Genomic DNA, 25380 nt, shown 5'->3' with positions numbered 1-25380 from the left:
CTTTTCTTTCGCCTATTCTTTCTCTCCTTCATCTCTTCCAATTCTTTATATATTTTTTTCATTTTCCTTTTATTTTTTTCTTCTCAATTCATCTCTTTTTTTTCGTCTATTCTTTCTCCCCTTCATTCTTTCGTTCACCCTCCCTTCCAATTCTTTACACTTTCGTTCACAAGTCTAACAGACCTGGCTCGGTCCATCCGCTCGTGCAGCGTGCTTTGACGATTGTCCCGTATTTCATTTTGTGAAATCTGGTCACCCTGGTTCGCATCAATGTTTAGTTATATACCTATTCTGTTTAAGTTACAAAAAGTGCTGAGAATTTCCATTCCTTTGGTAAAAATGTCAAAAAATTTCAGCTCGCGGTTCGCAATCGCATTATTTGATTTTTCAAATATATATAACGTATTCATGCCTTGCTAACCGCAAGCAGTACCTTTTCCATCAGTTCATTTCTGATCGCGCTTCACGTTCGTAGTAATTACTCATTTGCATACACATCTTTTTGGGATATTAAACATTGCCCAGAATGTTCAATATTTTAAGAAAAAATACATAAGATTTCCAAAATAATTTAGCACGCGCTTCGCGCTCGCATTATATAAATGAGGATTACGATATTATATATTTACATTTATTCATAAAGTATTCATTTATTCGTGGGTATGTGCGTTTTAACAAGCCTTTTTATGGCTTTTTTGTGCATGCCCGATTTCCATTCATTATTTTGTTCATCTATATTTTTACAATCATGTGCCAACCATAATTTTATCATTACCACTATATTTTTCAGTTGTTTTGTTGATACCTTTGCTTTGTTTCATGTTATTTATTTTTTCTTTGTGTATATATACTTTAGTTCTCATTTTGTTCTTTTTAATGAATTTGGAAATATGTACTGAATTGAATAAGAATAGAAGTGACTATTAGGACTATACCATTGAAAGAAACCTAAAATCAACTTCGAGCGGCCGATTGGCGAAGGCTGGATCCGCCCCTGGCTGCAGAACTCGCGCTCGCTTCCCTTGAATTTATGATTGAATTTGGTACTCTAATGGTGGTAATTGCACTGTTCCATTTTCGAAAAACGACTGGTCTCGCATCTAAATTTGTACGCGCGCACACGTACACATACCTATACCTCTAACGAGTATTGCAAGCTCTGTATTCTGTTTCGGGTTCATAGATTCTCTGTTGTTCAAGATATCGTGAACATTAAATAGATCTACATGTTTTTTTAACCCATAAATCATCTTAAATTAATTCGCAAGAATCTACATTACTCATAAGTCGTAACGAACGATAGAGGAAGAAGAAGAAGAGCTACGGCTACGTAGCTAGCCCACTACATAGACTGCACGTAACACGCACACACTATCAGACTTCCTTAATTGACCAATCAGAGAATGGCTAACGTGCTGTCTTTAACGGGACGTAGCGGGATCAAAACCAAGTTTTTGCTCTTGAAACTTTGACCACAATGATACTGAGAGCTGCTACCATGTATTTTGTGGATTTGTATACAACCTAACCTTAACATGGATGAAAGACATTGGTGGATTGCCACCAAAATTCAAGAGTCTTTCCACATCGGAGGATTCAACGACAACCCGACTCTGCTGGAAGATTTTTTGTGCGAGCCGCGGACCCTCGAACTCATCAATCAATTCCTGGGACAGGGAGGGCTGAATAAACTCTTCTTCTATTCGGATCGTCCTCAAACTTCAGCTCTTCAACCCAGCGGTTTGCAAAGCACCAGGCAATTGCATGTTGTTGATTCACTTGCAAATCTGAATGATGTCAACATCGAGGAAACAACTTGTCTGTATTTTCTTCGGCACTCTGTCGAGAAAGAAGTGGATCCGGTTCGCATGGAAAAGGATATTTTCTGTGGGGAGCTGAGGCACAGTGTTTTGGACAACCTGAACACATTGCTCTCTGATATCTTTCTTCCCCTTCTGAAGGCTCAGAAAGACTGGGGATTATGCAGCGAAGAAAATAAGAATCAATGCCTGAATAATCTAGAACGTTATGCTGCTGCTCTCAGTGAGACTGTCAATGTTCCCTCGTCTGCGAGGCAGCAGGTCTGCACCTTTTTCCTTAATGGCTTCTCATTTCTATTTTTACCTAAAAAAGAAATTAAAGTCAATAATGTTAAATAATGTTGGCCTTATTTCTAAACCTTCTATCCTTTCATGCCGTTGTGTTAACCTTTAAATAAGAGTGGGGAGTTTCACAAATGTACGATGGGCTGTCCAAACTTCACAGACGTTTGAAAAATATTCATGAGGCTTAAATTCATTCACAAAATATTCACAATTTATACAAAACCATTAAAAAAAAATAGCTACCACATTGACGGCAAGACCGTTAACTATAAAATCATTGACGAAAATGTAAAGTAGGTCAAGGGGATTCACCAGTATCACGATCTCAAAATTCTATTCTGATCAATGAATGCGAGTCTGTTCTGAAAAAGTTTGACCTAACTTTGCAGATCAAAGTTTTGAGGAGATATAAAAAAAAAAATCAAGCTAGAATGGTTGAGATAATTATATCAAATTGACGGCAAAATGCTGAAGAATAGGTCAATACCACGTTTTACTCACATTTCTTTATGATATCTGCTTGCAAAATGATGATATCGTGATGCTTGTTGGGAAACAGATTGTTTGGATTGGGCTCTGACGGTGACAAATTTGCCAATCTTTTGTCAATATTTTTATGAATAATGAACTAATCATAACTTAACTCTTTAGGTCTCTTTTCACTTTGATGATGTCAGAATTTAAGGATTATTGGCTAGTTTTTTTAGATAATGATCGTCCGCTAACTATGGACACGCAAAGTTTGGACTCCCTACATGTACCATGCATGTAGAGCTAACTTACATTTACCATGGCCATGGGTGTCATCAGAGCAGAGGATTATCTGTTGTGTTGTGTTTGGGGGCAGGGATGCAACAATAGATGTCTCCGGTGAACAAAGGATAATCCTTTGCACTGATGCCCAAGACCTTGGCATGTAAGTTCTGTGGGCAGGAGTAAAAGACTTCCATTAGAAGGAATGGCACACCCTTCTGCCTCACAGGGGGTTAGGCATGATAGATTTTTTGTGTGTGCAATATGGATGGATATGGATACATCATTTCATATCTGTTATATTTCTTCAAGCTACATTGACTGCATCGTTCAATCCTGAAGATTTGCTGAGATGGACTCTTGTCATTTGATTGGTTGTTTAATATGAATCATTCAGCCCATTTTACAATGACGTCATCTGTGCAATTTTGTATCCATTTATCATGCAATTTTGGATCCTTACGACTGTCCATTGCAGGCGCGCAACGAGACCGCAGGCACACCAATGAAAGAACTCGTGTTTGCAGTGCATGACTGCATGTGGTGTATGTATGCTACAATCAACAGACCAGGCTGACAGTACATGAGCATATTTTCCATCATTTGCATCAAATTTTAAATGAAAAAGATGTCATATAAATCAAATAATGAATGTTCTTTTAATTAATGCAATGGACAGAATACTTCATATGCTGAAAGGTGAAATGAATGATCCATTCAACTTGGCTGCATCTCATTGATTTTACCACTTTTCAAGTCATGAAGTATTCTAGATTGCACTCATAAACATTCAAATTTATTTGTTTATTATTTACCAGTATACTATATTATATTTTTCATGTTCCATTAAAAAATGGAATTCATATTACAGAATACGGGGTAGTGCTTGCTGACAATACGATTCCACAAATCAATAACTTTGAAGTTTCATTAATCTCTTATTTTGATGGAATTCACCTTCACCAAAACTTATCGTTGGGGTGAATTTCGCCTTTAAGACCACTTAACACCTCATTACGGACACCCTATCTCATATGCCAAAGTTCAAAATAAATATTCTTGCTTCCTTCACATTTAAATTGACCTTGTAAAATTTGCTGTGTAGTGTGTAATATAAATTTAAAGTATGAATTTGATTGGCTCTGAAATAAGATTCTAATTGGTTATTAAACCTTTTTTTTTTTGGGGGGAAATTATGTAATTTTGTTTCAAATTGAATACTGTGCAAAGTTCCGCACTAGATTTGTTTTCTTTCTTTAAAATTTCAAAATGTCAAAATGTGGATTTGTTTATTTTTTTACGTGTATACATACTCATATCTCATAAGTAATGCCTTTGATTGTCTAACACTAACAGCTTCTAATATCAAGACAAGGGTCTACTTTTATGTATACTTCTGTGGTGAGGGGTTTTGTATTTATTGCATGTGCATGTTGCTTGGATTGGCATGAAAGATGCAAGTGTTTGGTCCTTTTAAAGTAGTTGGCAAGGAAATTCATTTAGAATATCATGTTTTGTGCATGCCTTTTTTTCATTTTGGTTGTGCTTCATTGCTTTTATCATGATGTGGGAGGTTATATTTGCGCTATGCGACATAGAAAGAATGTTTAATAATAATATTGCCAGGTCTTATCAAAGCATTAGGTTTCCTTAAAAAAAGTAGTGTGAATGTGTAGAAGAATTGAAAATGTGATTTTTGTCATACATGTAGATAAAAAAAAGGTTAGAGATTGCATGCTATAGATGCCTTTCATTAATTTCATGAAATCATTTCTTGAATACATGTATTCCATTTCTCTTGTGCATCAAAGGCATTAAGTAACAATTAAAGTCCTTATCACACATTCACTTATCATGCCAATACATCATGTAAACATCACGTCTCTACACTAGCAATAATGTGTATGTGTGACAGTACTGACAGATGTCATTTACACTATCACCTCATTCATTCTAAAATTGTCCTTGAAATGAATCTTAAGTATATTTTTGTTCTTTTTTGTGTATTTTCATGTCTGTATACCCAGTTGTTATGTATCCGGACAGGTTTGGAAAATTCAACAACCAAAGTTTTATCTATAATATTGATAAAACTTTGCTTGTTAAATATTTGGTGCAAAGTTTTAGGAAATATAGAGAACAAAATTGAAGAAGATTACAGCTATTGAATTCATATATTTTGCCTAATGTAATGACAAAAAGAAGGCTCCAAAATTGTAAAGTGACCGGACATCCCCCCCATCAAGCATACTTCATTTCAATGTGATATAAAAGGTAAATTATTTGTTTTGCATCATGCTTCCATGATTAATTCTGTATGGAAAAGAAAGGATACCTGAAGATCTGGTAGGAGTAGCAAATGCTATCAACTGGGCTTACTTTATATGCACATCTTTGAATAAGATTGTATCCCCCTTTTTCTTAAGAAGTATACAGCATTCATCTCCCTGCTATTCTGCCTCACAATATATCACAGAAGAATATTTTCGGAAACAAATATTGGTTGAAGGATATCGTTTTCCGGACCTTTGTCCAAATTCACCCCGACTGAATAGTGACCCTATGTTAAGACACTTAAGAGCTACACCAGCAAAAATTTTAAATGATTACTGTACAGGTCACCTGTTATTGATATACTTGCTATATTATAATCTGGTTTTCATTGAGAATGTTAGTTGTGGTATTCATTTACAGGTTTTGAGAAGACCCGATAATATTGTCAGCCAGGAGTTCAGCAAGCATCGGACAACATCATATGATCAAGGAATCGTGAGCGAGTATGAAGCCCTCGTTACGGAGTGGATCTCGACCATCGACAATGCCTTGGCTGATGGAGGAGATGAAAGGTGAGATAATACTAACAAGCTACATTGGACATTTATTACTTCGCTCATAATCATGAAAGATATGTTGCATATAAATGATTGAGAAAATTATAGTGGAGCGTTGTAGCCCAGTGGATCAGTCTTTGAAACAGATGGTCATAGGTTCAAATCGCAGCAATGACGTAATTTCCTTCGGCAAGAAATTTATCAAGTTTGTGCTGCACTCAGCCCAGGTGGGGTAAATTGGTACCTGGCTGGAAATTATTGCTTGAAATGCCACCATGCTGTAAAAGGCAGCGGGGCTAAAGCCAGGGTAATAATATCCAATTGAGCGCATAGGGACGCATTTGGCAGTGATGCGCTATATAAGTATGTTAGAATTGTTATAGTTTCGTAAGTGGGAGTGCTGTGGTCTAGTCACATATATGTATGCATTGAAAATGATGTACTGAAAAAAAGACACTATTCCCATTCCCATTGTGGGTGCGTCGTGGTCTAGTGGTTCTGACTCTCGCCTTTGAAACAGAGGGTCGTGTGTTCAAATCGTAGCCATGGCGTATTTTCCTTCAAGAAATTTATCCACACTGTGCTGCACTCGACCCAGGTGAGGTGAATGGGTACCCGGCAGGAGTAATTCCTTGCATGCACTGAGCGCCGGTGATGGTAGCTCGAGCTAAAGCCGGGGTAATAATAGCAGCGCTTTGTATCCTCTGGCAAAAAGTGCTTTATAAATCCAGCTATTATTATTATTATTACATTATATGCTGGTGCTGTTGCTGAATACAAGTTACTAAGCTAATCAGTACACACTCTAAATTGGCAACATGATAAAAGCCCCGAAGTCACTGCTTGAAACTGCAAATTGCAAATCTTAAATGCCTTTTTTTATCATTAATCTTGACTGTTAATATATCTTTTTTTCTAAGTATGGAAATGATTAGTTGTTACCAATTTGAGGAGCAAAATAAGATTAAAATTGACCTCATGAAAGCGGTGTTTGTCTTTATAAGGCTCTCTACCCATTATTGTTTCTTGACCAAGGGCCCATAACACAGAGTTTAGCAATGATCTTTGGAACATAATTTTACTGTAGATTGCATTGACTAAAATGTACAATCAATCTTGAAAATCATCCTACGATTAATTGCTAACCTAATACGGGACCCAGGTTTAAATGGATCTTACCTCCAGACCAAATTAACTATTGTTGCCAATTTGAGGATCAAAATAACACTACATTTGACCACGTGAAAGCTGAGTGTGTACTTCCTATAAGGTTTTTTACCCATTACTGTTTCTTGACCAGGTTTATGGACCCGACCTCCGGACCACTCAACGAGCTGGAGCGTTGGAGGCGTCGTCAGCGTATGCTGTCTAGCATCATAGAACAGCTGAAGGGCAAGGAATGTAAGACTGTCATTGGTGTCCTGATCACATCCAAGTCAAAGATCATCAAGAAGTGGAAGGCCATCGATGCCAGGTAAACTTGGCATTTTCTTTGTAATTTGGTTTAAAGTTGTGTATAAAAATTAATGTAAGTACACAGGAGGTAGTTACCTCGACTGGTGCATTCAGATTTCATGCACTCGTGTCCAATTATGTAATCTTTGATTTGAATTTGTATGAAATAGATCACCAGGTATAGGACAATCAATCTACAAGATTGTTATTTTTATTTTATTCATTTCATTTATTTTCATTTTCAACATAACAGACACATTTACAAAATTATCATAAATGATGTAATTGACTATTGTTTACAAATATACATAATATATGCAAATGATGTTTTGTTTATGATAGAAATAAGTTTCGCAAATGACTAATGAGTCAAGAATCTGGAAATCATTTCAATAGTAGATCTTGGTTTCATTACAAGAAAAGTACATTTAGAATCTAGGCATTCCTGAATAATTGAATAAGACATGGGGAGGGGGTTGAATTAAATCTCGTTACTGGGTATGTGAGAAAAATTTCTTTCAGTGAATTGGAAAAATGAATGGACCAGTTGAATTGATCTATAAATTTAATTATATGCTTACTTATTTTTACTGGTAACTTGATCTATTATTTATAAAGTTATTTGTTAGTATATGTTTGGATTTCACTGCTGTTTGTAAAAGTCCATGGAAGAATCAAAAGAATACTTTAAAACAAGGCACAATAGCTCATTCGGTAGAGCGGGGGTTTCGGATTCCGTTGGCCCGGGTTCGATTCCCAAGTGGTGCGCTACTGCCCTTTGGTAAGGCATTTATCCTCATTACCAGTTCCCTCTGAGAGGACCTTAAGCTGTTGGTCCCCTGGTTGCTTGCTCTGAGGCATTCTTGCTTTCTTAGCAGTCATGTAAAATACCTCGGTATAAGGTCTTGCAACAAGCAACAAAAATATTGTCAGGAAGGTGGATAGAGTTTGGGGTGAAAGATTGTTTCGTTCTGAATAAATGAATGTAAACTGCTTATTGATACCGCCTTACAGCATCACAGACGCAGCCAATGAGACGAAAGACAAGGTGAAGTACCTCGAAGCCTTGCGGAGACACTTTGAGCTGCTCTACCACGGTGCTACACCGATCTCAATCGTTAATGGAGCGTTACCAGGTCTGATGAGCAGTGTCAAGCAGATGGACTCAATCTCAAGGTTCTATGCCAGGAAAGGCTACTTAGGACTGCTCTTCACAAAGGTTCATAGTTCGTCTTTCTATGTATTTTGGTGTCAATATATAGGAATCAGTTTCGTATTTATTTTGCACTGACACCTGGGCTCCTTAACACAAAGTTTTGCGATGGATTGCAAATATGAAAGAACCGCACTGATTGGTCCCTGGTCAGCAATTTAAACCAAATGCGCATGTAACATTGATCTTGATGGGTCAGTTCATTTAGCGATTGATCGCTAACTTTTGTGTTACGGAGCCCTGTTCTTAATGCCAGTTACTGAGAGCAAATTTGTCTGACAATTGAAATGGATCGGTCGCAAAAGTGACCAGGTTTATTTGGCAGCACAGTTGATGCCAAATATATAATGAGATAATCCAGGCAACTCCTAGGCACCATTGCACGAATAAGAATATTCGCTATTTGTGTTGTACAACGCCTCGGAATCTAGCGAAAATATGAAAAAATCCATCCAGTAATCTATGAAAAGGGAGCAAAAATATTGAAAGCGAAAAGCAAAATCCCACAAGCCGGGCCCACAAGCGCACATGATCTTGGACAACATTGCGCATTTAGCCAGCGGGCTGTACGCGCATTGTCACCTTATTTAATAAAATCGCATTGTGACGTCACCTCTTAAAGCCGTGCAATGGTACATTTTGGATGGTACGTTTTGGATGGTACGTCTTGTGTGCAACGGTACGAATGTGTGACATTCAGCCTCCCATTTGATCGCGTACAACAAGCTAAGTAGGCGTTGTACAATAACTACCATGATAATGCTGATCACCAACCAATCAAAATCATGGGTTCCAGTACAAGTTACCATCGGATGGCAAAGTTACCGCAATGGTAACTTTTATGCAACGGGGAGCAGGCGACTGCAGACCTAGGTAAAATCTTTTGAGACCCTAGAAATCTGTTTTATTTATGAAATTTGACTGAGAAGAGGTATGTTACATTTGTTTTTCATTATCTTAGTGGTATATCATCAAGAGATTTATCTGTGACTTATATAGTCATAGCTATGCGCTAACATGTTTTGTTTAAAGGTTAAGGATAAATTCCACCTCAGAAAAATTTTGATTTGAACCAATAGAGAAAAATCAGACAAGCACAATGCTGAAAATTTCATCAAAATCGGATGTAAAATAAGAAAGTTATGACATTTCAAAGTTTTCATTACGAAAATTTGTGTTTAAAAATGGATCTCATCTGACACCCCAATTTCAAATTCCAAGCTACTTTCACTCGCCCCCCCCATCCCCAATATCAACAAGGAATGTTTATCCTTAAGTAAACAACCACGCACTCTCCCAGATAATCCACTTCCCCCAAGAAGTGACTGTCATAAGGCCTGGCAGAGAGAGAGAGAGCAAGAGAGAGAGAGGGTGATTTTTTAAAACTTATTGTTATTTCGGCAATTGTGGGTCATTTTGCATCGTTCAAAATTTCATGTCGATCTTCATCTAAATTCCGGATCGTTTTTAGATATGCTAATATCCTAAAACAAATAGAATACAAATTCATTCTTTCAAGATTAATGTCAGCCAGGAAGCTCTGAAGAGTTTGTTTATACTATTAGGTAACAAGGACAGCTGCAATCCCACTCCATGCTGTTCATCAGCCTGTTGTGGTGGCAGGCATCGGTGTTATCGGCTCTTATCAGCAGCAGCAGTCACCCCACCCCAGTTTAAACGCGAGAAATGCAACTTTCCCAAAAAACTGAAATTGGGGTGTCAATACCCCACTTGAGATCCCATTGACTAACACGCAAGGCATTATCAGCAGTCAGATGAACCCCACCCCAGTTTAAACGAGAGCTCTCCCAAAATCTGAAATTGGGGTTTCAAATACCCCACCTGATCTCCCATTGACACAACACGCAAGGCAATGGAGTTCCTGTGTTATAAGCTGGTGGGGTATTTTTTAAACACAGGATTCGCGTAATGTTACTTATTTTTAACAAAATAGTTATATGAACGAGCCAGTTACATCCACATGAGAGAGTTGATGAGTTCACTCACTATTTTTTTTTTTTTTTGTGTTTGAATTATACAATATTTCAATTTTTACGAATTTGACGATTAGGACCTCCTTGCCTGAAGCACAAAATGTTAAAATAATGGAATTCCACATGTTCATGGAGGAATGAAACTTCATTTCACATGACAATGACGAGTAAATAAAAATATTTCATATTTCATATAATAAAATACAAAAGAAATAGTGAGTGAGTGATGTCATCAGTTCCTTATTTGCATACAGACCGAGATGTGCATATAACTGTTTTGTGAAATGAAGCGAAACTTTAAAATGCCATAACTTTCTTATTTTACATCCGATTTTGATGAAATTTTCAGTGTTGTGCTTGTTGAAGTTTTCTCTTTTTATTCAAATCATGTTTTTGTTGCGGTGGACTTTAAACACTTTATGTAATTGATAGATATGCAAGAGCGCACAAAACATGCGTATGCTCTGGCAAATGAGCTGATCATGCATTATATTCTACAGGCAAACAGGAATTTAAATTTGATTTTCAGTAAGACTTTAATCTCTGTTGATACACCTCCCTAGTTAAAAAAAAAAAAGCTTAAACTGTTGACTGTCAATATATGCAAGTTAGCTTGTGAACTAATTTGACATTCTTTATTGGTTTCAGATCACCAACCAGTTGGTGAATTCCTGCAAGGAGTTTATCCTCTCAGAGACCCAGGGACCAGGGCAGGATGACCTTCTCTGGCCCAAGTTCTACAGTGAGATCGAGACCAGGATCTTGAGTACGGACCCCCAGGGCAAGAGCCGGGCCGTCAAGAAGCGAGGCAAGGAGGTGATGCCTGAAGATGACACGCTCCTGGGAAGAATGAAAGCCTGTATCACTCTCTATGTAAGTAGTGCATCTCTGACGGCGATCAGCCTTGAAATCCCAAATTGAGTTTCCCTACATGAATTTTTAGGTTTAAGTTTTCAAAGCAGATCTTAACCTTCAAAATTATATATAACCTGTCAACATTGAACAAAAATAACCCACACAAAGTTGTCTGCAACCAGTTCATCTACTAACCATTTGCTCTGAATTGCTACTTACCATTTTGTCTTCTTTCTATTTGGGCCATACCCATTTTGTCTGATGTCCACATGTTCTAATACCACTTGGTCTATTAAGAAGATCTCTTTAACTCTTTGCCCGCTTTGTTTGACTTGAGTCACATCCAGCAAAGTGCCAGGTTTGACTCTGTCACATTCTATCACAATACACTCAGAGTGTCTTTTGTTCATACACAATAATGATGTTTGTATCTCATTGTATTGTGTATACACAAAGCTCTTCACAGTAAAGCAATCAAAAGCTATTGGATGTGAATTAGCATAGTCCATGCACAAACCCCTCTTCAGGTTGCACCATGAATTCAGTGTGGCTCAGGAGTGATTCTGTCCATAGTGGGCAAAGAGTTGAGAACCAACTTCTGATTTGACCAATTGCAAAGTGAAAGTGGACAATGTTGATATCGGACCATCAGGGCATTAGACCAAATGGCAGGTAGCCAAAGAGAGTATTAGACCAAGTGAGGCCATATTGTTTTTTAACAATAACCCGGCCTCCCAAAATTATTGTTATCTGACATGGCTGGATCCACGCCTGGCTAAACTCACTTGGTCTTACCGGTATATCAATTTTTTTTTTGCAGGGGTTTCTGCATTTTATTCATAAATCAACAAATGAAAATGATACAATAACAATGACATAAATGAGTACATTTTTGTGTGACAATCGAAAATATAAATGATGAATAAGGTTGAAAAATACATAAATGAAGCACGTAAAATAGTAAAGCAGGTAACTGCTTGAAACAATAGCAGCCAGGGTACGATTTTGGTTTACATACCTGTAGACCATTTGGTCAAGGCAAATAGACCAAACTGATAGTAGACCAAGTGGGTTTAGCCAGGTGTGGATCCATCCGTGTCAGATAACAATAATTTTGGGAGGCCAGGTATTGTTAAAAAACAATATATAGCCTCTCCCCCCTGAAATGGTACTGTGTCTAATACGGCTGGATCCGCGCCTGGGTTTAGCAATGATCATGTCAGATGATTTGATTATTCGATCATCTACTAGTAACTGGATTCAATCCATGATAACATCCACCTGATGATCTGTTTCAGAACACCTACAAGGACATGGTTCGTACCCTGAGGGACGGACTGGGAGGGGCTCACAACCTGACCCACTTCCCTTCCATCAGTTCTCTTGGTGCCCCGTCCTCTCGGCCGCAGAGGGGTGTTCTCTCTAGGGCAGGGCTCAGCCACGGGAAGTCGTCCAAGACTCCTTCTGTTGCAGGTCAGTGTGTTTTGCTTTGATTTGGGGTCTTTAAAATGTCACATTCACAATAACAAAATACAGACATGATATTCTCCCGACTTAAATCGGAATTCCGATTTTTTTAAAACAATTTTTGTTTCGGATTAAGATTTTTGTTGTTTGAATGTGAAATCCTTTGCTAGAGAACATTCTCATGCTGTTTTTGTTTTACTGCTTTTTTAAAGTCAAATGATAAAGCTATCATGCAGACTCGCCTTGAAAAATTACTTTCGACTTCTTTACTATGCAAGAGCTTGTAACCCCAACTGGGGGTTTGCTATTTTTCAGATTGTTTTGTTTTTTTCAGAAGAGAATATCATGCCTGAAAATATCAATATTTACAGATATATATACGAACCCTGCAAGACATGATACAATAACAATGGAGGGAATAGTGTTGAAGACGATAAATAGAGGGATCTACTCAAAGCGATTTTTATTGATTATTATGAGAATGTCTATCATTGAGCGAAGGTAATCCAGCCCCTCCTCCAAAAAGAGAAATATTTCCACAAATTATTCATATCAAACATGTTTAAACTATGGTATGAAGCATATTTACTTCATACATTATTTTTTTAACATACATATTCCACGATATGCCACTGCCACATATGGAGATGAACATTAATGTTTCTTGAAAAAAGTATGCAAAAAAGGATTAAGTCACAAACCCTGATGAAGAAAACGTGAATTAAATAAATGATAATAAAGTTTGCATCAGCATTTAACACACAATAAACATTCTTAACCTAACTGATTGAGCTAGCTGTGTGCCATATGCCCTCTTAACATTTTTAAGTTTTTTTTTTCATTTTCAACTAACTTTTTGAAATGCAATTAATTTTTCTTTTAATCAGACATCCCTAGTATGTGTTATGGTGAGTCCAATGCGTTTGGTTGTGGTAGCAAATGGAGGACATATTTGATTCTTTTAGTAGCTATCAGTCATGATATTCAACATTAGGGCAATTCCACAAAAATAATCAACCATTTTGCATTATGAACCCTGTTTTGTATCCATTGCTTCAATTCATGAACTGCCCAATCCATGTTTCCCTGAGAGCATTACCTTTATTCGTAAGAACTAGTAAATAGAGACAAACAATTTCAGATAGGTCCAACATATATGGGGTTGGACGTCTATGTTTTGTGGAATTGTCCAGTAGTAGTATCACAACATTCTCAACACACAAACCATTAGGAGGGCTAAGCTTTTGTATGAATATTATATAAAGTTTGAAAGAATCATATTTCACTTCTCTGTCTTTTTATAGTTAAAGGTTTGAAGTCTGGGTTTTCTTGGGAAAAATGTGAAGTTGGTATTGATGCTATTTTTGTGGCACTGTTATTGAAATGACAAACCTGAAGAAATGAACTGAAGTCACGTGACTTTGTATGGGTATCAGATTGCATTTTAATTATGAATTCTCTGATTTCTTTGGTGTTGGGAAGAAATTCTGGTGTCAGTGCACCATTTATCATCTGGAGCTTTCAACCATATGGATAACAGAAGCAGAAGTCTGACCAACCTAGCTCTTGCTTCAATATGAATCTCCCATTTTTTCCACAATTCTATTTTTCCTTCCTATGGGAATGCGTGTTCTTTCCTGATGTGAGAGCAAATTATTTTTTGGAAGATTATTAATTCTGCATGTATTGTCATTCTTATGCAAAAATCACAAAGATAAGACTCTTTTACCTCCTACCACCTGTATTGTATAGTTTACATTCCCCAAATTATGGTTCATAAAAAGTTCATTTATGATATAGTATAAGTGGTGTTAGACCAAATGGATATAGCCTAACTGGAACTAAAACAAAATGGTTCATGAGCTATATGTAAATGGCAATCAATTGGTTCTAGACCAACTAGGATTCATAGATGAAATAGGTTTAGACTGTGTGGGATGAGACCAAATGGAAAGTAGACAGTAGTAGGTGTAGGTCAAGTGGCAATTTACCCCCAAAACCACTATTGAATTTTATACATACAATTATTTGGCTCTCTTCTCAGGTGACTCAGAACAGGGTCATGGAGTGGCCTTCAACGATGAGGAATCCATCTTTGGTCACCTGGACTCCTTCTGTTCCCGCATCCGTCAAGTCATCGATGCTGTCTACACCTTAGTCCAGTATGGCAAGCTGGCCAGGAATGCAGAAGGTCTTCCTAGACCTCGCAAGGAAGACCTTCTGGTCGATGACGATGCCTCCGATGAACTCATGGAGCTGTCTGGACCAGGTGGTAGTGTGGCCAGTGACTCCCTTGGTGAGTTGGTGGAAGCTTGTAAAAAATGCAACAGCGTCCAATAATGAAATGCGCTTTTGCAACAGGGAGCTATTCTAAGTTTATTTTATTTTTAAGTCCAATGTTTATGCAAATTAATCAAAACAAACATTTGAATCATTAATGGAAAACTGTGGATGGATACTGTAACCTTAGTGACAAGTGTAAATTCAGCAGCATTCATAACTGGTATGCACTAAATAAGTATACTGGGAATTTTGAGATTAGTTGGTTTCAGACCGTCGTCTCATTTTCTTTCTTTTTTTTACTTTCAGTTTAATGGTATGTCAGCACTTCATTTTTTTCTGGTGGATTCGTTGTTGTTTTGGTTTTTCAATGTCTATTATCTTATAAATCATTTTCTTGATCCAGATATTCCCAAATCTGTAAGTCCGACCAAGACCGCCACCATGACACACCAAGGAGTGCTGGAAGGCATCGTAGAGGAGGAAGAAGGGGTTAGCACCAGGGCCGACAGTCCTCCTGACGATCCCACGATGAGTGAGGCAATGTCCAACGCGGATGAGATCAATGAGATGAACAACAACGGAACTGGACTGACGGCTCAGAATGCCGCCTTGCTGCGTAAGATTTTTCCTTGTTTATTTTTCCTTTTGAGACTAACATCCTTGCTTCATGCACGATTCATTTATAAAAACATAAAGTGGGATGCGTAGGGGAAGGCGGGGTAAGTTGAGCATAGGGGCAAGTTGAGCCACCAGCCCCAGGCCAATAATGAATGAGTCAGACATTGTGGTGGTGTCATGTATTGATGACCCATAGCATAACCCCTAACCCCACCACATTGTTTTCCACTTTGAAACAAAAAGTAGTTTTTTAGAGGGAAAAGTATGAATTTCAGCCAAAAAAGTAAAAAAGAGTGTGAAATAGATAAGTGCTTTATACACACACACGTCTTTAAATATAGTAAAGACATGATAACAACATTGTTAGTCCAGGTATGGATCTTCATTCTTGTTATAGTCTTTTATATGATGGATGCATAATAAATGTGTGGATACAAAATTATCGCACTAAGTTCGGACTGGGGTAAGTTGAGCCAAACAGCATGGGGCAAGTTGAGCCATGGTAATTCTTATGGTAATGTATCTTAAAAAACAAACAAACCATAAAAATCGATTGAAATGCAGGCTGAAAGGAGCAAATTTACATGACTGCTCTTTTCCTTTTAAAGGACATTAGTATTTATAGAGAATTGCTCTTTTCCTTTTAAATGACATTAGTATTTATAGAGAATTAGCAAGTGAAAAATACTTTAAACAAAAAATTGACATGCTGGTTCTCCCCCATACATTTTGTACATAGTTTTTGTGGCTCAACTTACCCCAGACGGTGGCACAACTTACCCCATATATGGGGCAAGTTGAGCCATTTGACATCGGTTTTTTCAAAGGTCACGATGACTTTCAGTGTGGGGGTAGAAAGTTATATGTAGGTGAAAAACATTTCCCAAGAATAAAATTTAAAGGCAAGGTACTTATTTCTACAATAGTACTAGTCATATCAATTCTAACATGCAAAAGGCAAAAAGTGTCACAACTTACCCCGCCTTCCCGTATTATATGTTCTGTATAAGAAACAAATTGTACACCTTTATGAGAGAACTGTGATACCAAGGAACTCAATAGAAAGAGAGAGGAGGCTAAATTAAAAATACAGAAAGCTTAGTATGATTTTTTAATCTTTATGTTCTGTTGGCCGACTTTTATGACAATTAGTAGAGTATTGAGTATAAAGATAGAGATAATACAAGTGTGGATCATTTGAAAGTTTATATCTAAGTTTAAATTTGGAATTGAAAGTAGGTTGTAATTCATTTATGTAGAAAGAATCTCAATCTCCAGTAATGTAAATTATATTTCATGCAAAACGATGACTTGATAAACAATACATTTTATTTCTTTTCCCATCCAGGTAAGCTGTACAAGGTGGATGATGCGGACGATGACGGTCCGAGCGTCAGGTCCATCGTCATCGACCACACGCAAACCATGAAGAAGCTGCTCGAAGGCAACATCACTACAGCCATCATGCTTGACGTTGAAGGTCGGGAGAAGGATAAATTCAATGAAGCTTACGAGGAGTTTCTGACCACCGTCCAGCAGATAGAGCTGTATCTCAGTGCCTACCTTCAGGCAGTGTTTGTCAGGAAGATGAAGACGCATGAGGGTCTTGATGTACTTACAAGGTGAGTTAACCCATAGGGGTATATGGCTTTCACACGGTAAAAATAAAATGTCCCTTTCTCCTCAAATTGGCAACAGAATCAGATTCAGATATTTGTATTGTCCATAACGAACTCAGGTACAAATGGAAATTCAATTTGTTTGCACAAAAGGATTTATAATGTCTTCTGATACACACAAAGATAATGATACTTATGCATAAACATTACGCAAATCATCAAAGAAACAGGATCAAAAGAATTTACGAAGCGTGAGGTTCTGCAGGGAGGTGATCTCAGTTGTTTGATTGACCTCATCAAATTATAATATTTATGGAGTGCATGATTCTCACTGGTCAAGATCTTTTTGACTTTTAATTTTCTATTTATTCTCATACTTGGATATAACATGAGTCAAAATTATAAAAAAGGGATAAATTTACTGAAAAATCGCTAATTTGCATTTTTAAGACAATGATTTTGTTGCTTTCATGGCATTGCCAATTCAGTGTGTGCAATGATTAGCTCTGCACCACATACTGTACTGGGAAAGGTTTCCATTTTTTCTGATACATTTTCGTCTCCCCTGAACAAAGTTTAGCAGAGACCTAGTTGTCTTGCCTGAACGAAGTTCGGCAAAGACCTAGTGATCACTAGTCTGTTGGTCTGTTACAAACCTGCTCTGAGAACTGGAATTAGCAGCTCAAGTTTAAGGGGGGAGGGTTATGATAATAGTGTGCCTAAGAATAGATCATATCTAATAGTTTGCGCTACATAAATTCCTATCATATAACTTATTGTTATTAAAGCATGTTTGAGTGCATTTTTTTTTAACAAGATGACATTCGATCCCTATACAATTCTCTTTCATCAGGTTTATTCCTGTAATGCATCGCTATGGAATGAAACGTACAGTCTCTGAGAAGTACATTGATATCTTCAAGTGGTATGAAACAGATCTAGAAGAAGTCAAAGAACTCTACGAGAAAAACAAGGTAGGAGTTGCTCCATTTTCCTAAAAGCAGGACTCACACTACTGTGTTTTTCCGTTTCTGTTAAGCTGTGTATTGCCTGAATACAGACAAATGTTGCCCAGAACAGCTAACACAATGAAACATTCTTACATGCACATGTATATAAGGTTAATATGAGGACTAATGCAGAGGTGTAGGTTCTTGCCTGCTAGTTTGAAATTGTTTGATAAGTATTTGCAACTGAATGCTGTCATAATTGATTAACCTTATTTTGGAACAGCCTAGACTTGCCCGGCTTATGGTTGATTACAGGATAATTTATGCTAAGTGCCTTGATTTATTGCCCACGAGGTGTACAACACCCCTCCTGTCCCTGTTGCTAACATGAATGGGATTTGAACCCATGACCCTCTGATTGAAAGCCGACAGTCAGAACCGTTTGACATGGCACTCCCGCAATTTAATAGTGATGTTTATTATTTTCCAACCCATAGGAGGACCCACCAATGGTGCGCAATGCTCCTCCCGTCTCCGGTGCCGTCCACTGGTCCAGGCAGCTCCTGGAGCGCATCGAGGAACCAATGAAGGTATTCCGGGAGAACCGAGCCGTGGTTCACCTGCGGGACTTCGCCCGTATCGTCAAGTTCTACAACAGGGTTGCCACAGCGTTGGTGACCTTCGAGAGCCTTTGGCTCCAGCAGTGGAAGGGGTGTATTGAGCAAGCTAAGTTGGGTTTGAGGGCCACGCTGCTCGTCGTACATCCAAACACCGGAGAGGTGGTGGTCAATGCTGACGATAGGTAAGGCTGAATGCTTCTAGAGGATTAGAGTGAACATTCACATGTTCTGTATTCTCAACAGTCGTTTAAGTTGTGCCATGGTACAAAGCCATGGTATATGCAGATTTTTTGTAATAATTATGCTAATTTTATCACATACGCTAAGAAAAATACAAAAGACATATCAGCATGGTGATTTTGAGGAGTGTAAATTTGCACATGAATTGCACTAGTTTTGCTTCTTTGAAATGCCGTGGAAATGTTTCGTACATCTTCCCATCGCGAATTTAACAACCCGCAAAAATGTCGGGACCTCCGCGATTCGCGAAAAATTCTGTACGCGAAAATAACAGCTTTAACAGTAAATGCATGCTTTTGGCAAAGGGTGCTAAAAAGGAAGGGAAATAACACAAAAAAATCTGCATTATCCATGGTTTTGTACCATGGTAAAATTGAAACCTCTTTTGAGAATATGGGCTATGAAGTCAGCTAAATCGGGAATGGTACAGGAAGTTATAAAAGATTTACTACAGAATGAGTTTTTGTCAATTTAGGCACAGTAACAAGAAATTATAAAGAGTAATGTAATCAACAACAATAGAGTATCGAAATGTTATGTTTATTGAGGATTACTTGGAAATCAAATTATTAAGAGATTATATCTTTGATATATATATTAGTATAGAAATGTCTCTCTGAAATGTCGTAAAATTTGTACATCACTACTATATTTATGTAACCGCTGATGCTTTTTGTATACCACCATGAATAGGTCAAGAACAGGTTTTCTTTGCACTGATTTGGTTTAATATTTTATAAATTTGTCACAGAGGAATTACCCAACATCATTAAACATTGTTTAACAAGTCGTTTGTTTAATCTCTGACTACTCATTTAGAGTTTTACAGTTGGTTCAAGAATGCCGTTGGATGAAAAGACTTGATATTGAGATTCCAGAATCCGCCTTGGCTGTAGCCAAACAGGTATGCTCAAACACTTGTAGCTTTTTAAATGATGAAATCCTTAATAAGCATCAAGTTTTATCGAGCTGGGCAGCTTTTATGCAAAGTTTGCCCAAAAGCTCTTTTAAGATTCAATACTACAAAGCAAAGATATTTTCTTAACTTAGTGAAATTGAAATGTGTTTTCAATTTAGATTAATTGTTGAGTTGCACTTTGAATAAAAAACTTTGAGAAAATGATAATTGTTTAGGTGCTATGGATCATTGGTTAAGTCTCTGAACTTTTGTTAACCACTAGGTCCAGGGTTCAAATCCCACTGCACTTGCTTTCCTTTGGCAAAATGTTTATCTACTTTTGCCTCTCCACCCAGATGTAGTAAATGGGCACCCAGTCGGAAGGAATTCCTTGAATATTTACTAGGCACTTGATCAGGGTAGATGTGTGAAAGCTTGGGTAATGGTTTGCTGTGTTTCGAAACATTAAGGCCCGAAATCACAAAGATGGTTTTGAAAACCCACGGTTGAATCCATGGTTTATGCAGATTTCCTGTATAAATTATGCTTAATTTATCGCGTAGCGGGCATGTATATAAAAGATGTACAATGCTGATGAGCGCTTTTGTCACAGTGCGCCAAACTGACGCCTGTTACCATGGTTAGATACGCTATCTTATTCATGAGTCCACTGTTTGAGGAGTGGACTCGTTAATTCAAAACAGTGGACTCATGAATAAAATAGTGTACTTAACCATAGCAACAGGCGTCAATTTGGTGCACTGCGACAATACCGTGCGTCAGCATTGGACATTATTTAATATATGCATAAACCATGGACTCAACTGGGTTTTCAAAACCACCTTTGTGAATTTGGGCCTACATGTAAGTGTATACAGTCTTTGTCCTCATATCATTATTATTTATGTTCTTGTGTGTGTGCAGGAGCAACGGTTCAAGAGCTACATGAACCACCTTGAACTGTGTCTCAAGGAGTTCAAAGACATCTGCTTCAAGATCCGAGAACCGGTCCATGGCTTGTTCCAGACCCACACTAGGGCTGTCCTGGTGGCCCTACAACCTGGTCTATCATCACTTGCCTGGAACTCGATGAACATAGATGCCTTCTTACATCAAGTACATACAGGTAGGTCAAAGGTCAAGATCAGAGGTCAAGGTCAGAGCTCAAGAATACATGTAGCTTACCTCTTGAAGTCAAAAAAGCAACATTAGTTAACAATTTCAAATAAAAACTTTATACACATCCATTTCATATATAACAAGAATATCTGGAGTTCTGATTTAATTCAGTAGAATATAGTCTTCTGCTGAATAGTTTCTTTGCTCGTTTAATCAACTAGAATGTGATCAATATATATCGTAAAATGATGATATGGATCCCAATCAAATGATTGGTCAAAATCTTTCACATAACCAGTTGTATATTTTAGCTAACAGGAAAATTTTCTAATGATTGGTACTAATAAATAGTTCTTTGACTTTTTATATTTTATTCAAGGAGGGTTGTTTATGAATCAACGAGGAACAGTATCACTATTTTATTAAACATATGATAGATTTCATTTTGCTTAAACATTAGATGATTACACACTCTTGGTACCTTTGAAGCATTTCAAACATACCTTAGGAACAGTGTGAGAACTGTTCAAGAGGTCTCTTGTGCTTGTAATTCTCACTTATGCACCTCGTGGGTGTTTCATAAAGCTGTTCGTAAGTTAAGAGCGACTAAGAACGACTGGTGATCCTTTCTTTTTGTAAATTGTATGTTCATTGGCGATGGTTTAGCACGTAAGAAAGGTTCACCAGTCGTTCTTATTGCTCTTAACTTACGAACAGCTGTATGAAAGGGTATGTTGGTAATATTTATTTTTATATATCATTATTATAACTGCCATACATGTAGTTTACAAATCATGAGAAACTTGTCCTTGTAACATATTCAAATCTATTTTTTTACAGCCAATGCTAAGCTGAGGAGTACCGTGGATCAAGTCAATCATGTGATTGATACAAAGATTGATTCCAAACTCAAGAAGATATCAGAACTGTTCTTGTTTGACGTGGAGAAGTCTTTTGAACGATCATGGGTAAGTCAATATTAAAGTTTGTGATAGTCACTTTTAACAAAGTTATATGTTTGTTAAGTACTTTGAGAGTTTTAGCTTTTGTCAGCTACAATAAAAAACACCACATTTATGTATCAATGTTTAATCTGAATTTCAAACACAAATAACTTTTGTTTGAGCAAAACAGAAATGGCTTAGTGGATAAGTCTCCTGACTTTGAAACAGAGTGTCATTGGTTCGAATCTCAGCCATGGGGTATTTTCTTTCAGCAAGAAATTGATCCATATTGTATTGCACTCGACCCAGGTGAGGTAAATGGGTACCCAGTAGGATTCATTCCTTGAACTCATTAGCATTTTTATGAGCTGCTCATCTAGAGTTGAGGTAATAACATGATACCAAGTATGAAGTGCAGTAGAATATAAACTGTATATAATAACTGTGCTACATAAATGGACATATTATTATTAGGTAGTACATGAATATTGTGCCTTGTCCATGGGTATCATACAAAGAGCCATTTTTGTGTATAACCTGTAAGTTTCCATTTTAATGAAAGTTTTTTGTGATTGGTGTACACTTCTATATCTATGGTAAATTGATATTCAAAGATATGAACTCATTGATCCTTAGTCATTTTTTTTTTCTCTTGATTGATTATATTTTTGCATAGCCTCCTGATATGTTCACCGAAGCAATGCTTGACAGTATCGGAGACCAGAGTGAAACTCTCTTTGCCTACGTGAATGATATCAAGACAGCTTGTCATCAACTACTCAACATTCTACTTGGACAGGTAACAAAATGATCATGATGATGACAATGATGATGCTGATGTAGATCGCCATAATGATGATGATGATGATGATGGTGATAGTGATGGTGATGATGGTGATAGTGATGGTGATGGTTATGATGATGATAATGGTATTAATAATGGTGTGATGATGATGGTGGTGATGATGATGGTGGTGGTGGTGATGATAATGGTCATGATGACGATGATTGAAATGGTATTGATGATAATGGTGATGATGATGGTGGTGATGATAATGGTCATGATGATGACGATGATAATGGTATTGATGATAATGGCAATGATGCAGAAGATGATTATGATGGTATTGCTGATAATGGTGATGATGAGGAGGAGGCGGAGGAGGATAATGACATCGAAAGTGCATGTCATGATCTAATAACATTTTGCTTGGTGATCTATAAAAATAATTATAATAATTATACTGATAATATTAATTATAATAACATTGTGTTATAAATTTGATTATCTTCTGACATATTGCGGATGTATGTGCGTGATCTCATTTGTAAATTTCATTTTTTGTAAATCTTTACAATTGTTACGCACCAGTGGATGTCCAATTTCCAATACAGGGATACAAAAATATTTAAATGGAATTGAACTGAAATTAATTCAATTCAATGTTTGATTTTTGTTTACACATAGAAACATACTATTCCAGCCAGAGATGAAGCATCTTTTTATGACTTTTAAAAATCTTTATTCTATCAGGGCAAACAGCCATCCATTGCCGGTACCAAGAGCCTGTCAGCTAGCTCTAAGCAGCGTCTTTCAGCCAAGCATCTTCAGGTCTTCCCGTCTCCCAGATCAGAAGAAGGACTCACTGACGTCACGGCTGATGATGTCATGGTGGCTGATCTACTCTGTAAGTCAACCTCCTCTCACAACTGTTATAAGCTACTGAAATCCTCGAATCTGATTGGCTCAGAGCAAATTAGTCAATTAAAACCTGCCCCATGAAAATTTCCCCTGATCTGCTTTGTTAGGATGATGAACCCTAACTCAGTTGTACTTTTGATAACTTAGTCTGATGTACAATGCATAATATGGTTGCGTTCTTTATTTCGATAACAAAATTGTTATAGCTTTTGATAGGAACACTACAACCTATAAAATGATTAAAGCTAGCTCTGAATACTGGTATGAATGTCAAAATTGAATTTCTGGGTTATTGCAACTCTCCCTGTAGGAAAAAGGGAAATTCTTATCTAAACCTAATAATGTCATTGCAATCTTCCTTCCTGCTGCTATTTGAAGCTGATTTGAACTTTATTCCGACCACAAGGCTTGCAGTAAAGCAGAATTTTCGTGTTCAGTATTTGACGGGTTGGAGGGAGGGAGGAAATGTTTTGTGGGTGTGATGTGAAACCGGCTACCCCCATTGCTGATGACTAAACCGGATAACAAATCTGGATTCTATTACTATTAGAATTACTTCTTATAGGATGTGATGTAATTTTGATTTTCATTATTTTTCCTCTAACTAGACTTCTACTCAGACCTGGTGTACCAGTCTATCCTGTCGGCCATCTGCCGTTCCCTCATCACCCTGGCGGAAGCAGCAGGCTGCGACAGTGTCCTTGAAACCATCGCCGAAGACCTGGAGACTCACAAGACCTCACCAGCAACCACCCCATACACCATGTCTCCAGAATCCTCGCCGTACTACGGCAGGTCCAGGGCCAGTACCGGCAGGACCAGGACCAGCAGACCAGACTCCTCCATGTCGTACCTCTCAGACATGACCTGGACTCTGAATAAGGACAGGGAGTACACCCATCTAAGGTGAGATAGAAGTAGGAAAGTCTTGCAGTTTTTTCCACTTCTTGAATCACTATACTTCTTATATATTTTCTATCAAGTACTGGATGAATTGCATAGGAGAGGGGTTGGGGAGGGGCCAGTGCAAGGATCTGCTTTTAGGTATGGCATGGTGTGACCCTCTCCTCTAGCATCTTGAACACTGATGAATGATTATTAATGAATACATGTTCTTAAAGGAATTACCATGGTCGTGTTATGCTGAAATCCTGAAACTGTGTTGCATGCTTGAACAAATTATCCCTTTTTATGTACTTCACTAGCGTAGGTTTGCTGTCCCAGAGATAAATATGGAGCCTTAGCAGATGTGTATATAGAAAGCCGCATGTGTATTGTAGTGAATTGTTTGATCTTTATGGCAAAGCTGAACAAATTACCATCATAATCTTTGTGTCAAAAATCTCATGTAGTAATCGAGTTTGCCAATCTAAAGATCACTGTTGAACTACACTTTATGAATAGATGCAGTGGTATTTTTCCATCTCATGTTATCCTCAAATGATTTAATATTGGAATTCTTTAACTTCAATCTCTTTAGGTTTGAGGTGGCAGTCAAGTTTGCGATCCCCAAGATCATCATAGAGCCGACCCTTGATGCGGTGAAGACATCCTTGGGTCAGATAGCGCAAGTCATCCTCAATGTTGCGGACAAAGTAACCTGGTGGGCCGGGGAAGGTGTCGGCGAGACCATGCTAGCAGACATCACTGATGAACTCATGGTCCAGAGCTCACTTAGGCAGCTGGATGGTGTTGTCGAAGGTAAGATATTCTA

The 25380-nt window shown here is 37.6% G+C and overlaps 1 protein-coding gene across 1 annotated transcript in view; it reads left to right on the top strand.

The window, feature by feature from the left end:
• Positions 1–1439: 1439 nt before the first annotated feature.
• Positions 1440–25380, top strand: part of LOC121413912 (dynein heavy chain 8, axonemal-like) — a 117946-nt gene continuing 94005 nt past the window's right edge. Inside the window, exons 1-18 of the mRNA XM_041606916.1 lie at positions 1440–2081; positions 5553–5704; positions 6990–7163; positions 8159–8363; positions 11000–11224; positions 12505–12679; positions 14718–14969; positions 15360–15572; positions 16923–17196; positions 18047–18167; positions 18641–18945; positions 19823–19907; positions 20826–21027; positions 21861–21988; positions 22641–22763; positions 23499–23652; positions 24275–24572; positions 25147–25367. Coding sequence (XP_041462850.1) covers positions 1536–2081; positions 5553–5704; positions 6990–7163; positions 8159–8363; positions 11000–11224; positions 12505–12679; positions 14718–14969; positions 15360–15572; positions 16923–17196; positions 18047–18167; positions 18641–18945; positions 19823–19907; positions 20826–21027; positions 21861–21988; positions 22641–22763; positions 23499–23652; positions 24275–24572; positions 25147–25367 — 3853 coding nt within the window. The 5' untranslated portion in view covers positions 1440–1535. The remainder of the gene's footprint in view (positions 2082–5552; positions 5705–6989; positions 7164–8158; positions 8364–10999; positions 11225–12504; positions 12680–14717; positions 14970–15359; positions 15573–16922; positions 17197–18046; positions 18168–18640; positions 18946–19822; positions 19908–20825; positions 21028–21860; positions 21989–22640; positions 22764–23498; positions 23653–24274; positions 24573–25146; positions 25368–25380) is intronic.

The sequence above is a fragment of the Lytechinus variegatus genome, chromosome 4 (genome assembly GCF_018143015.1).
Source record: "Lytechinus variegatus isolate NC3 chromosome 4, Lvar_3.0, whole genome shotgun sequence".
NCBI classification, from domain to species: Eukaryota; Metazoa; Echinodermata; class Echinoidea; order Temnopleuroida; family Toxopneustidae; genus Lytechinus; species Lytechinus variegatus.
Note: the sequence above shows the minus strand (reverse complement) of the source record. Positions and strands in the feature narration are given on the sequence as shown.